General features: G+C 39.7%; 1 protein-coding gene across 1 annotated transcript in view; it reads right to left on the bottom strand.

The window, feature by feature from the left end:
- The window catches only part of TNIP3 (TNFAIP3 interacting protein 3), a 65,818-nt gene that overhangs the window by 16,167 nt on the left and 35,068 nt on the right, over positions 1-14,583 (bottom strand). Inside the window, exons 8-11 of the mRNA XM_090034522.1 lie at positions 9,019-9,138; positions 6,245-6,370; positions 3,388-3,441; positions 2,191-2,349 (exon numbers count right to left, since the gene is read on the bottom strand). Of these exons, the coding sequence (XP_089890648.1) occupies positions 2,191-2,349; positions 3,388-3,441; positions 6,245-6,370; positions 9,019-9,138 (459 nt within the window). The remainder of the gene's footprint in view (positions 1-2,190; positions 2,350-3,387; positions 3,442-6,244; positions 6,371-9,018; positions 9,139-14,583) is intronic.

Genomic DNA, 14,583 nt, shown 5'->3' with positions numbered 1-14,583 from the left:
AGCAAGAGAAGCATCTGTCTTTCACTGAGACAAGAAATGGTATTCATGTTTTATACCTTACCCTAGAATTCTTAACTATTTCTAGGCTGGAAGACAGGCCAATGCAGGCCGTGAATTAAACTATTTAAATATGTGATAACTTTAAATACAAGAATTGTCCTATAGGTTTTAGGACAGTAAAAATGTGCTCTAATGCTTCTCTTTATTGGATTTACAGAATTTGCAGTTCACTTAATTCTTTTCTCCACTCTTCTACCTATTTATATTAGTTTGGAAATCTACCTAAGGATGGGAGGAATGCATTTCATGTCAACAAAATGAAAATGATTCTACTGGAAATTTTCAAAGGAACATAAAGGAGTAACATGAAGAAAGAACAAAAATGCAAAACGCACAGAAAAACACACAGTATTACATATGTTAAATCAAGAAACACATTCAATCCCAACACCTTTTTTCATTGCTGACAAATTGCTCAGGGGCTTGACAAGAACTCAAAAGAGCAACATGATGCTCACACTGGAAAAGAATTTCAAAGACGAACTCAAGCAACAAAGATGAGAATTTCAAGGCAACCAATCAGAATCTGACTACTTCTTCCCAGAACCCAGTTAGGAATGGTAAAATGTATAAACACAGGGATTCCTTGTGGAATTAGAAACACAGATGATGAAAAAACTTGGAGGGAAAAGCCAAAGTAATCTAGGACAGAGTCCAACTACAGTGAAAAACATTCTATGACATTTACAACTCTGATAAACAGAGAGACAGGCATATTTTAATTATATTTATATTGATCCACTTGTCCACAGTTTTTCTTCTAGGCATTAAAGCTGACAGTCACAATTTGTAAAACTCATTTATAATTACACTAATAAACATAATTTAGTATGTAACATCATTATAGGAATATACAATGAAAATGATGTGCAGCATTTCATGTTATTTTACTCTTATTTTAATTTCTCCTTGAAAATGTAATTATATAAATAGTTTCACAAGAGATGGATCTACTATAAGAAAATTATATATTTTCTTAAAGTGTTAAAATCAGGATTTTTGCCTTTATTCACAATGAGTAGAGCTTTACTTCTCCAGTGGTCTCACCTAAATCAAATCAGCTATAGTTCAAGATAGTGCACAATATAAATAAAGATGAGTGGAATTTGACCCTCTATACTTTATAGAAGAGTTTCACATCCTGCCATTAACTTGCCCATGTGCACGAAATACAGCCATGCTATCCAGAGAATATCTGATCATGTGGTTTGTATAAAGTTTTATTGCCCTGATTATGGGGATGGGGACATTGCAAGTCCAACAGGTCATCACAAACAAACACGATCATTTACTGAATCAGCTAGAGAAATACAACGTAGTAGACAACTCATTTTTTAGGGCCCAATCTGACTTCTAGAGAAGTCAGCAGAATGATCCCATTGAACTCAAGAGGGCCAGGATTTTGAACATTGCTACTGTCACTCTCCTCATTTATTCTAAATGTCTGGGATATGTTTCACCCCTCAGAGATCAAATCCGTCTTTATAAATATAGCTTAATTATTCAACAATATTCAAAGAAGACAAAGAAGATGACACGAGTAAAAGTACATACTCATTATTATTTAGTTGCAATCAAACTTCTTGCCAGGTTATTTTAATGAGGAATTTTCCACTGCTATTATTTAAAACAAATGCAAAATAACCACCTCTGGATATAATAAAGAATTGTTAGAGAGTGTTAAATATTTAGCCCACATATGGAGCAAGCATAAAATTGCTAAAGACTTAATTATAATGGTAAAATTCAGATGATCAAATTGATAAAGATATTGACTGGATATATAAACTTGGCTGAGATCTGCTCAGGGCAGCACCTGATAGAGGAGAAACAGGGAGCAAACAATATGGATTATCAAAGGCAGACTGGTGATCTGTGCAGAGAAAGGCAAGGAGGCAAACTCAAGAGAGATCACTAAGGCTAGCTCAAGATCATGGAAACAAGGGAAAGATTTGATCTGGATCCTAAAATGAATTGAGAGATAAATATGTGTATAGAATCATAGGATAGTAGGGCTGGACAGGACCTTATGAGATCACCAAGGGACAGCCTGAAATTAATCATTGTGACTGTCATGTTCTGGGAAAACCATTGTTCAGGGGAATGGGAAGTAACAGAAATCCTACTTACTGGGTGCTGCTGCTGGTCATGAATGCCTCGTACTGTTCTGTGTAACCAAGGGTCTTGGTAGTGGTGGCATAAGCCACAGTTTCCATAGTTAGCAGAAGGTGGAAGGAACACTTGAGGCTGGATGTAGTGCCTTTCAGTTGGTACTGCAAGAGCTTTTCTCTGCAGGAAAAAGATTTAAAAAAAACCCCTACATTGTTAGCTGCAGATGTACATAAAACAGAATACTCATACAAATGAACCATATGTGAAGATGAATCAATGTTTACACAACTAATTGTGATGCTTCTAATTTAGCCTATTAAGAATGTTAACAAACATATATATCTTCTCTGATCAATCCTCCTCCAGGCACAAGGCCAAAGTGTCTACAATTTTTCAAAATGACTAAATGCCCTGAAAACACATCTTTGGTGTCTTCTAGAGCCAGGTGACACTTATCACATAGAGTAGCATTCTGCTATTCTCATGGTTCGTCCAGTGTTAAATGCTTGTAGACTTGCTTAACGTGGAGACTGGGTCACAGCAGTAACTACAAAGCCAAATACTGAGATCCTCACAGCTTTTTGCTCTGCTTTTTCTCAGGCCTCATGGAAGTTCAGTGAAGCTCGGGAGTTTGCCTCAGAAGGGACTGACCAAAAGGGGATAAAAAGATGAAACAGAACCTCGCAATTTGGTCTAATAATATAGACTAAGTACATATCTACATAGCACTTTTCATGTTCAAGACCTTTCAATAATATTTTCTAATCAAATCACAGGCAGTTAATTGAATACATTCAGACCACAGCAACTATAGTGGAACATGTTTATAAAGGGGCTTGGGGCACTGGGCAGAGCTGCTGCTTACAGGTGAATTGTATACCAGTGAATGCTGAAGCAGAGAAGCTCCATTTATGATAAATCAGAAGTCCAAGTCACTCAATAGGAGTTACTTCTCTAGCACATCTCCATTTATATAGAGAAACTGCTCTATGGGAGGGAAACAAACATAGTATGAAAATGTAACATAACAGCTGACCCTGCAGTCCTTACTCTCCTGTATAGTCTTGCTGGCCTCTGAAGGGATAGTTCAAAGGCTCTCATTCTACAGGGTGAGAAGGTGGTAGGTTTAGAAGTGGAGATTTACTTTACCAACTCACAGAAATTTTGAACCTTACATTTAAATGTAAAAACCAAGGTACAAAGGGGCATACAGACCTGTTGTTTTAGCTGTTTCTGTAGTTGTTCTTTTTCTTTCAGACATGCTTTCATCTGCAAAGAAATAAAGTTTTCACTTTGATTAGTTAACCATATTGACTTCCAGTCCCAAAACTGGTACTACTGCAACTGTTCGTAAAATACAGAAGATACCCAAGTGCAACACCTCACACTGGAGCTCCTGCCTGCTATGGTTGGCATAACTCCAATGTGTTTGTAAGGGAAGAGAAAGAGATCTCTTTTGGCTGACAAGCAATTTATTTCAGGGGGAGGAGGGGAGGGAGAGAGCGAGAGAGAGTGCTAGGGTGGCCATTGGTCCTGTTTTAAGCCAGACCATCTACTTTTAAACCCTTTGTCCCCTGTCCATTTCTGAATGAGGAATGGACAGCTAAAAGTCCTGTTTTTCAGTTAACTGGTGGCAATACATGTCAATCATTTGTCCTCATGATTCTATTGGCTCTGCCTAGCAGTAGGGCAGCGCACAGCCAGGGCAAGCAGAATTCTGAGTCAGCCAGGGAGGGAGGTGGCCTTTTTGAGGTGGCCCCACCCCTTGCTGCTGATTGGCTAAGGAGACAACAGCCTCACCCCTCACTGCTGATTGGCTAAGGGGGCTAATGATTCCACCCCTCGCCAACAGATGTCCTGTATTCTGGGGTTGTGTCTGGCCACCCTAGTGTGTGTGCATGTATGTGGTGTCACTCCATTTAGCACTGGTGAGGTCTTGCCTTGAGTACTGTGTCCAGTTTTGGGTCTCATGCTTCATGAAAGACATAGAAAGATTGGGAAGAGTCCAGCAGAGTGACAAAAAGATTTTTAGAGGGTGGGAAGGATGATTGATAAGGAAAGGCTAAAAGAACTAGAGTTTTGTGGGCAAAAGAGAAAACTGATAGGGGATTTGATGATAACAGTTCAAATACCTGAAGGCCAATTATAAAGGGGATGTAGATAGATTTTTGTTCTGTGACTGTAGAGATAAAGCAAAGGAAGTTTAGGTTGGAGATTAGGAAAAAAAACTTTTTGACTCTGAGGGTGGTCAAGCCCTGAAGCAGGCTACCTAAAGAAGTTATGAAATCTCCATCCATGGACATTTTCAAAAGCAAGTTAGACAGATACTTGCCTGGGATGGTGCGCTGGATCTCTCCCAGACCTACTTTCCTATGGTTATTTACTCATTACTTATTTATTTATGTACATGCGCACTCACACCAGATACCACCTCTCCTAACCCTAATCACAACATCACAGAGAAGTGGCAGGTTGATTGCATACGATTGTTTTAGAGGGATCTTCATGTCATTAAAGTGAGTGGTTCTCACACCCGACCATAACCTGAGCCTCATGCTGTGAAGGAAATAATTCTTCAGCTTGATACAGCCATTTCTAATACCTGAATCAGCTCCAGAAACAAAAATATCAATGAAGGAAATTAGGCAGACAAGGTTCTTTGGGTAGATGTGATATATTTTATTAGACCAACTAAAAAGAGTAAGAAAAAATGTTCTTTGCAAGCATTTGGACACAAACACCCTTCTTCAGGCATAGGAAGAGTCTAGTGGTATTTTGTATGCTCTCCTGGGTAGAAAAATGCATTTTCACAGGCCTGTATTTTGCATATTGGCTTCCATTCTAAACATGTCTAGACTCTCCTGTGCCTGAAGAAGGGTGTTTGGGCCCAAACGCTTGCAAAGAACAATTTTTCCAATTATTTAGTTGGTCTAATAAAAGATATCACATCTACCCAAAGAACCTTGTCTGCCCATGTTCTTAGACCAACATGGTTACAACCAACAACCCAACAAAGGAAACTGGCACCTGGGCATTTCTTCAGCTGATTACAATGTCTTTCACTGAGAGTAATGTACAATCATAAGACATTTAGTTACATGCCATTTATCCTTGCTATTTCCATATGCTTGAATGCCCCTGCATGACAAATCAGCATTCTTTCTGGCATTTTCTGCACTGGCACTAATCATTTTACAGTCACCTTTTGTTACCTGCTTATTTTTCATTTGGAGTCTCATCCTGTGCAGTCCCAAGCACGTGCAGGATATGCTAACTGCCCTCATTGCTAAAGTGAATAAGAGCCTAAGGCAATCATCTTCATTGAAGGAAGCACTCAAGCACCTTGCAAGATATTCCCCTGCTGCTTTAAGATCCTGTGACTCCTGCTACTACTGGTTCATAGATTGGTTAAGAATCAGCTAATATTTCTATTTCCTCTTTGGAAATCAAGGAGGAAGAGGAGTTATCAAAGTATTTCCCATAATGATGCTACTTACTGCAAAACATTGCACAATTCTGTCAGACAGAAGATACTGTGGCTTCATCATGTTTTTAAGAGGTAGGTGGGAAAACTGAATCTTTGTTTTGTGCTATGACTTCATTTCAGCTTTCTGAATCTCCATAATCAGAACATTACATTGAAGAGGATTTTGCAGTAACCTGAATGACTCAGATTTGCTCAGTGTGGCAAATTTTGTTCTCAGTTATGCTGGAGTCATACACGGCTGAGAGCAGAATTTGATGCATTACATACTTTAATTCAATGCTTGGGTCAATACTGTAGTTTTTATACCAAATGCCATGCCAACAAAACAAAGAGCGTCCTTTTCCTTTGTTCTTTTTATTTGAGAGAGATTTGAATAGCACCCCTTCATCTACTCAATTTGGAAGAAGTCTCTAATCATTTCTCATCTCCCTACAATGTTACTTCAGAATGATTTCATCCCAGGTGGTGACTTCACATAAATCCAATGTCAATTAATGGAAGCCAGAAAGCCTTGTATGGAAAGTGAGAAAATAAAAATAAAATACACGTGTACTGGCAATGGTAGCTTTTTTTTCTGAGTCATACCTGAGAATTTAATTTGCTCACCTGGGACTGTGATCTCTCATTGATTCTTTGAAGTGCTTCTTTCTCCTCATTAAGTCTTTCTCTGTCCGACCTCTCCTTTTTAAAGTCTTCTTCATATATCTGTACCTGCAATTATTCACATTTGTCATTTGTATTCCAGCAGCGTGAAAATTATGGAGTTTATCCATTTATACTTTTTGTTTTGTTTAAATACAGTTTCAAACAAGTACAAGGAATGCATTCAAAGGGGAAATTCCATAATCAAAATAATTTTGTATATCATTTTTACTTCTAGAGAGTAGATAGCTAATGGGTTCGGAAATAGAATACACCCACTTTTACCAATAGGTTTTTATTACTAATCTAGGCCAAATTAATGATAACCTAAATCTCACTGATGGTTTATGAAACAAAGTTGATGGCCAAACTAGCAATTGGATGTCTACCTCTTAAGGAACACAAGCTTATTAGCCTACTTTAACAGATGCAGCAAAGAAGCATGGGGAATGGAGATCTGGTCTTATTAGTTTGCTATCAAGCCCCATAGGCACGTCATTTACAGTGATTTTGTGCTGCTGCTGCTTATACTTTCTTTTTGTGTAAAGTATTTTAGAGTCTTCTGGTCATCTTTGTACAAGGGAAGGTCCAGAGTGAATGTACTGATTTATACAACTAAAAAGATGCATTCATAAAACTCTTCCCCAGGAGGATTTTGAAAAATGGTTTATTCTCTTTTACTGTCTGGCAGAATGAAATAATTCAACACTGCACAATCAAGTGAAAGATTCTATTCTCTAGCATTTGGCATGCGTTACATTAGAGAGTGGAGTCTGGCTCGGCTGTCAAACGTGACAGAAACAAGTATTTTATTCCATGGAGCTTCTGATCATGTCCATTTGTGTGTTGATATGACCGACTCTAACATTATACGGGATGAGGGGCTTAAAATTTAAATTAATCTGAAAAGTACTAATAAAAAATTGTTTCTATACACAAAGAAAGAGAAAGCAATGAGAAGAAGAAAAGCATTTTGTTCCTTGAAATGAGGATTACAATGCAGATAAAATCTAGCCTTTTTTTTGTCCCTGGTATACAGGTTATGAATTTCCTTACCTCACTTCATTCCTCAGGGCAATTGGAATATCAAGGTATTCTATACTTTTGCATTCCAAGAGCAAGATCCTTACATAATTCAACACTGTCAGTTGAGCAGAGCAAAAGTAATCAACAGCATCAATACCCATCGGTGACTCATGGAATGAATTACTCATTAGGGGTAGTGGTGATGTGTAGGGGGTGCGTGTGCACCCCCTGAGAGCGCTGGTGCACCCCCTGACTGGCCACACTCACCGCATGATGGGCAGGGAGTGCTGATGCTGCCCCCACAAGTGCCAGGCAGGGAGTGGGAGCACCATGGCACTCCCACAAGTGGGTGCAGCCACTTCCGGAAGTGGCCACAACAATTGGCTGTCTCGCGATCAGTCACAGGGGGACTCCCTCTCCCCCCCACCACCCCAGTCAATGAGATCAGCCTGGTTGCTGACCGGTCACTGGGGGGCACATGCCCCCCCTCACTAAGGCAGCACCAGTCGCCCGTGATTAGGAGTAAAATTCAGTCTGGAGAAGACTAGCACAATGCCTATGAAAATCTTAGGATACATTTATACAACCCCAGTAAAACACCAGTAGAGCGTATTAGTGTATACACAGTGCCACAGTATGATGATTATTGTAGTCCTGATTAGAAAGGCACTATACGCAGAGTACGCATGGCATATCCCAGTGAAGAGCTCCCTGGCACCTCTACTGGTAACCTTTACATTTCACATATGCTGGTATTTTTAATAGTAAATAGGCCTTTTACTGGTCCTTGGCTAAGGACTGAATTTTACCATTCATACTGCTGTAAGAACAGTATTTTGAACAGCAGGCAGACAGACAGAGATAGATACAGTAGATAGGTAGGTAGATGGATACTTATAACCTGTATACCAGAGACTAGAGGAGTTTCAAATATAGGATAGCATATTAACCAGAGAGAGGTAGTTAGCTGTGTTATCTTTCTCTGTCCGACCTCTCCTTTTTAAATTCTTCTTCATATATCTGTACCTGCAATTATTCACATTTGTCATTTGTATTCCAGCAGCGTGAAAATTATGGAGTTTATCCATTTATACTTTTTGTTTTGTTTAAATACAATTTCAAACAAGTACAAGGAATGCATTCAAAGGGGAAATTCCATAATCAAAATAATATTGTATATCATTTTTACTTCTAGAGAGTAGATAGCTAATGGGTTCGGAAATAGAATACACCCACTTTTACCAATAGGTTTTTATTACTAATCTAGGCCAAATTAATGATAACCTAAATCTCACTGATGGTTTATGAAACAAAGTTGATGGCCAAACTAGCAATTGGATGTCTACCTCTTAAGGAATACAAGCTTATTAGCCTACTTTAACAGACGCAGCAAAGCAGCATGGGGAATGGAGACCTGGCTAGAGGTAGTTAGACAGAAGGCAGGCCAGTGTGACACTTCATACACTAACTCATTCAGAGGTATGAACTTTCATAGGCTACAGTTTAATATAGCATCTGACAAAGTATGCTGTAGCTTACCAAAGCTCATGTTTCTCTGTACAAGTTACTCTCTAAGGTGCCACACTGCCCTGCCATCTACATTAATCACAACAGAGAACTTGTGATTCTCAGAGAAGGGAAAAATTAGTACTGCATCAGATGTGGTCAGGTGTATTTTCAGATATTCTCACCTGCTGTCTGAGAACTTCCAGTTGAGTTCTCATCTCTTCATGTTTGCAGTGTCTGTCAGACTTATCCAAATGAGGCACATGAAAGGATGAACACTGTTTTTGCAATGCATCCAGTAGGGCCTGCAACATAAAACAATAAAGTCCAGAGTTGGGATTTGCCACATCAAATGAATTCCTTTTTAATAGTTAAAACATCTGCATCTCTGACTGAACAGCTTAAAGCAAGTCCAGGCTTATTTTTTTATGTGCAATTGGTACATACTAGGTATGAACTGTATGACTAAATACATTTATTTCTTAGGCCTATATTTTTAAAGTGCATGCATTGCAACCTTTATGCTTACGGGCCTAGGATTTTGGAAACTCAGATTTACATATATAAACAACATTTGCAGATGCAAACTGAGCAGCTGCATTTCTACCCAGTTCACATTCACAAATGTTCTTTCCATGTGCAAATCAGAATTTTGGAAACGACTGAAAAAAATTAAAAACCTGAGATGGGTTCTGAAACTTAGAGGCAGTTTCCCTTCTGCCTTTATTCAGCCATTATCTGACAAATCATAGCTGTAGCAAGAGCTGAACCCAAGATTTTTTGCACTAGAAGCACAGCTTTCTTTCCTATCATGAGTTAGGGAATGCAGAAGGTTATGCATTTCATGTGGTCAGCCACTAGAGAGCATCATGATTACATAGTGTATATGTATGTGCATGCGCACGCGCACACACACACACACACACACACACACACACACACACACACACACACACACACACACACACACACACACACACACACAGAGGCCGGTATATTATACATCCTCTTTTTCAAGCAAATTCTGTCAAGGTGTTTTGTAATATTTTCCTAATCTTATTCTTAACTTTACTCCACAATTGGTTTTGAAGTTATCTTAAAATTATTATTCACCATTCCCCATAATTATTTCTCATCATTCCCCATAATTACTAGCTTTACAGTTTCCTCAATTTATTCTGACACAATCGTCTGCCATTTGGTAATGGCCCTTCTCAAACTTTATCTTAGAAACCACTTCCTCACTATTCCTTTTAAAAGGATAATTCCCACTAACTCTCTCAAACTGCCCCCTTGTCTGAATTGCTCTGAGTTATGTCAAGTGACCTGTTATCAGAAAGTTCCCATGAACTTCTCAGAGGTCCCACTCACTATTTAACTGAATGAACTTCCTAAGCATGCCTAAAGGCATCTACCTCAAACAATCTCTTCACTGGCTTCCATACATAGTCACAAGGGACTTAGGACAGATTTAAAAAGTGAGGGTATGGGGAGCACCAGAAGAGACATAAGAAGGCTTGTAAGAGGACAGATGTCCATAGTGTTATACAAGAGTTATTATAATGTGCTTCATCTTCCATTAAACAGAGAAAGTTTGATCCAAAAATCTCCTACATAACAAAAATGAAGAAGGGAGAATATTTTTAATCTACTACAAACTCCTGGACTGACTGCTGTGTTCCAGATTATTCCTAATGAGTGCACAGTTTAAGACTGAGATTAGTCAAGTACCAGAAGAATTTATATTGTACATTAGGGCTGTGCAACGCTTTGGTTGCCAATTTGATTCAGTGAAGATTTGGCCCATTTCAGTGGCTGAATCTCCAAATCTGAATCTAATCAGGAGACCCTTTAATCTCTCCGAATCGAATTGGAACCCTTCAGATCGATTCAGAGAGATTTGATGATTTGGACATAGACACAGCTTTAAATGTTTTTTCTACATACCTCAAGGTATGAGGTGGCTTGTGAATGCTGAGATGGTGAGGCAGATGGAGCGTCCCACAGGAGTGTGGCGGGGTCCCCAGTGCATTTGGCGGTGGACCCAGAAATGGACCAGAAACATTTCTGGTCCACTTTTGGATCCACCACAGACCGCACGGGGGACCCTTCCCCCACCTCTGGCTTGGCAACTGGTGCCTCCTGGGTCTGGGGGGGCATCTGGGGTCTCCCTGCAGCCAAACACCAATCCAGGGGAGTGCCAGGGGGGTGGTCCCCCTGTGGTCAGCGGTGGACCTGGAAGTGGACCAGAAGTACTGGAAGTGGACTGAAAGTCTGTCACCAAGCACGTGGCTCCCCACTCCCTGGTGCTCCTGTGGGACGCTCCATCCGCTCCACCATTGCAGCATTCACAAGCCGTGCCTGGTACCTTGAGGTATGTAGAAAAAACATTTAAAGCTGTGTCTATGGCTGAATTGCTGATTCTCCAAATCAGCATCAAATCTTCAGATGCGGGTTCGGCCAAATCAATTCGGGACAGTGCTCTGAATCAACGAATAGAATTACTGTGCCCTGAATTAGGCAGAATCGGAATCAGAATTGAATATGGCTGGCTTTACACACCCCTACTGTACATGTAGGAGCATGTTCATGTATGAATCAGACCAAGATAAGAAAATAAACACAGCTGTAGATTCTCTGCATTGTGTTATGCTTCGTAGGGCCACATGCCTTCCTAAGTCATAGATGTTTTGGATAACTCACTTTGTAAATGATGTTTCACGACTATATGCATGTAAAACCAAACATCCATCCCATTTTTTTGTTCTCCAATGACTAGTATGTTTTTTACTAGTATCCCTGAGATACATACTCCTGTAAGAACACTTCCAGTTAATTACAAGTTGGAGTTATGGGTGTGGGGTGAGAAAGCAGAGAGACTTGGTAAAGTTTTACAGGATTCATACTACATTTGAAAGCTAGCATGCTCTCATGGTTTATTCCCACTGAAAGCCCTTCTCTCACATATGGTGCATTATGAGTAGATGCCAGGAATGCATGTGGCTGAAATCTGGTTTTGTTTTTCCTTCTCTCCATGTGGTATACACCTGCACCTTGCTGACAAGACACTTGGACACTACAGTTCAAGCTCTCTAATTCAAATATGACCTTATCTCATTGTTCTCTGAGGAAGTACTGTTTCTCCATCTCCTCAGTTTTTATATGGCTTCTGTCTGCATTCATAATTCAGACACAGGATACATAAACTTTATTGTCATATCCATTGGATTTTGCTAAAAAATACCCCAGCTTTTATTGGTCTTTTAGACAGAAACCACTCTAACATATTCTATATCTCAGCCCTATGCTACACTACATTGGTTCACTGCACACAGGTGGAAGAGGTGAATGAGAACTGCACAATAAAATTTCCTAGTACAGAAGTGCTCAATGCCTAGCCTGTGGGCCAGATCCAGCCCCCAGCTCCTTGTCCTCTATCCTGCAGGCTCCCCACTGATCCATGAAGAGCCCTGCAGGCCCTGGTCCTGCATGCTAGATGTGGCATACAGGGCAGCACAGGGCCTGAACCCAGCACTGGAGGCCTGGTGGAAGTGGCACAGGGTCAGGGCTCTTTTCCCAGTATGCAGGAGTAGGAGGAGGTAGCACAGGGTCCCAGGCCACCAGTCCCAGAATGCAGGACTGGGTGGGGACAGTACAATTTGGATCCAGGTGTGCACACCTAATCTCAGCCACAGACTGGTGCCACACCACTCATTTGGCCCAATGGGCCAAAGGTTGAGCATCACTGTTTTAGTATGTCATAAGTGGAGAAACATCATGTATATTGTAAATAACTTTGGAAGGATACGTATATAAAAATGGAAATTGCTATTTCCAAGAAAGCCAGGAAAAAGAAAACCTTAGAGATTAATGTGATCATATATCAGTGGAAGCTAGATAATCTCCATCCAGAATACTGAAAACTGGCATATGAAATTGCTGTTCTGGTACCAAGTACTTCTTCTATTAAATCAGAAGCAGTACCACATTACTGGAAAAGAACTAATGCAGTTCTTATTTTCAGAAAATAGGGGGAAAAAATCAGAGAACTAGACAAATTCTTTTTCTGACCTCAGTGGTATGTTGCAGTTTAGAAAACATTTTGAAGAAAAAAGAAGTATATGTGGTAGTCAATGAAAAATGAAAAACTGCAACAAAGATTTAGCAAATATAGATGATACCAACATAACCTAATAGTTTTAATAAGAAAATAGATTTTCTAGATAAAGGAACTGTCATTAGTTCTAACCTGTCTCACCCTCAGGAAAGAATTTTATATGATGCCCTCTTGGAAAATTATTAGTTAAGCTGGACAACATTGGTATTAGTATATGAATTATAACTGAAATAAGGAATTGGCTAAAGAGTTTGTACTAGGAGGAGACTGATTCTTTCTTTGTCCCCTTCTTATATATTTTTATTAATGACATAGGCACAAAAAAGTGTGCTAATTAATTTGCCAATGGAAAAAAATTAGGAGGTATCTGTAATACTAAAGGGATCAGAATATCAGAGAGGAAAAAATGGATGCCCATAAGGCATCTATATCTATCTATCTCTGCCTAGCTATATATCGATATATAGATATCGATAGATAGATAGATAGATAGTACAGGGTCATTCACATAGGAACTAATAATAAGAATTCTACTGATGAGCTACCAGCTTACAGAAAGCAATGGCATAAGAATACTGGTATTAGTTGATCACAGAATGACTATAAGATAGTCATGTACCATGGTTATAAAATGAATAAATAAATAAATAAAATAAACACGAATGCACTCCTAGAATGTATTAGATAAAGTGCTTCTAATAGGAACTCGCAAGTCCTTATGCCATTATACAAGCCCCTAACAAAATTTTGCCTGTGCACAGCTTTAACCCCCTGTGTTTTTTTTAAAAAAAGAGGAAATCAAACTGGAACAGGCACAGGGACGGGGTACATGAATTTTTAGGAGAATGAGGAGACTATATTATGGCTAGGTAGAGACATTTAAAAAGCCCAAGGCAGAATCCATCTAAGTTATGCTGTTTTCTATAAGTGGCGTAGTTTAGATCGGTAGCAAACTTGGTGGAGAGCGGGTGGGGGGCAAATCTTAGGGAATTTATAGATGCACTCTGTGAGTGTGGGGGGGAGGGAGAGGGGGAACTTTAATTAGAGTGGCCTCAAGAGCTGCTCTAATTAAAAGCACTCAGAGCATCAGTGTCCCTGCACTGAAAAAGGTGGCAGAAATGCTTTAATTAAAGCTCATTGAACAAGCTTTAGTTAAAATGTCCCCACCGCCATTTTTCATCATGGGTGCACTGATGATGCTGAAATCTGCTACAGCGTGGTAATTACCACACTCCAACAGACCTGATTAATCTAAATTAATTGCATGTGCTCCAACATGCTGTAATTACAGTGCATCAGAGCAGCCTCACTGCACATGTATAGGCATCCTTAGACTGGGTTCTGCCCTTTTGAAACCTGTCTATGTGTGCTGAACTTCTATTCTGTTATGGGTATAGACTGGTTTTGTGTGCTAAGCTTCTGTCCTGAGTATAGACTGGTTTCCAGCCATTTATACCAGTAAGTGTAATGTCTGTACTTGGCCTATGAGAGGAGACTAAGTGATTTAACTTGTCTGACTTATTTTAATAAGTCGAGGGGGGGCAGGATAAAAATTGCTTCTCATAACTGTATCAAGCAGGGTAAAACCCAGGAAGAGACAGCAGCTATTTCAGTTGCAGGACAGTGCTGCCAG

This window comes from Crocodylus siamensis, chromosome 2 (genome assembly GCF_052110815.1).
Source record: "Crocodylus siamensis isolate JL-2025a chromosome 2, ASM5211081v1, whole genome shotgun sequence".
In the NCBI taxonomy this organism is placed as follows: Eukaryota; Metazoa; Chordata; order Crocodylia; family Crocodylidae; genus Crocodylus; species Crocodylus siamensis.
This window is presented reverse-complemented; position numbering and strand designations above follow the sequence as displayed.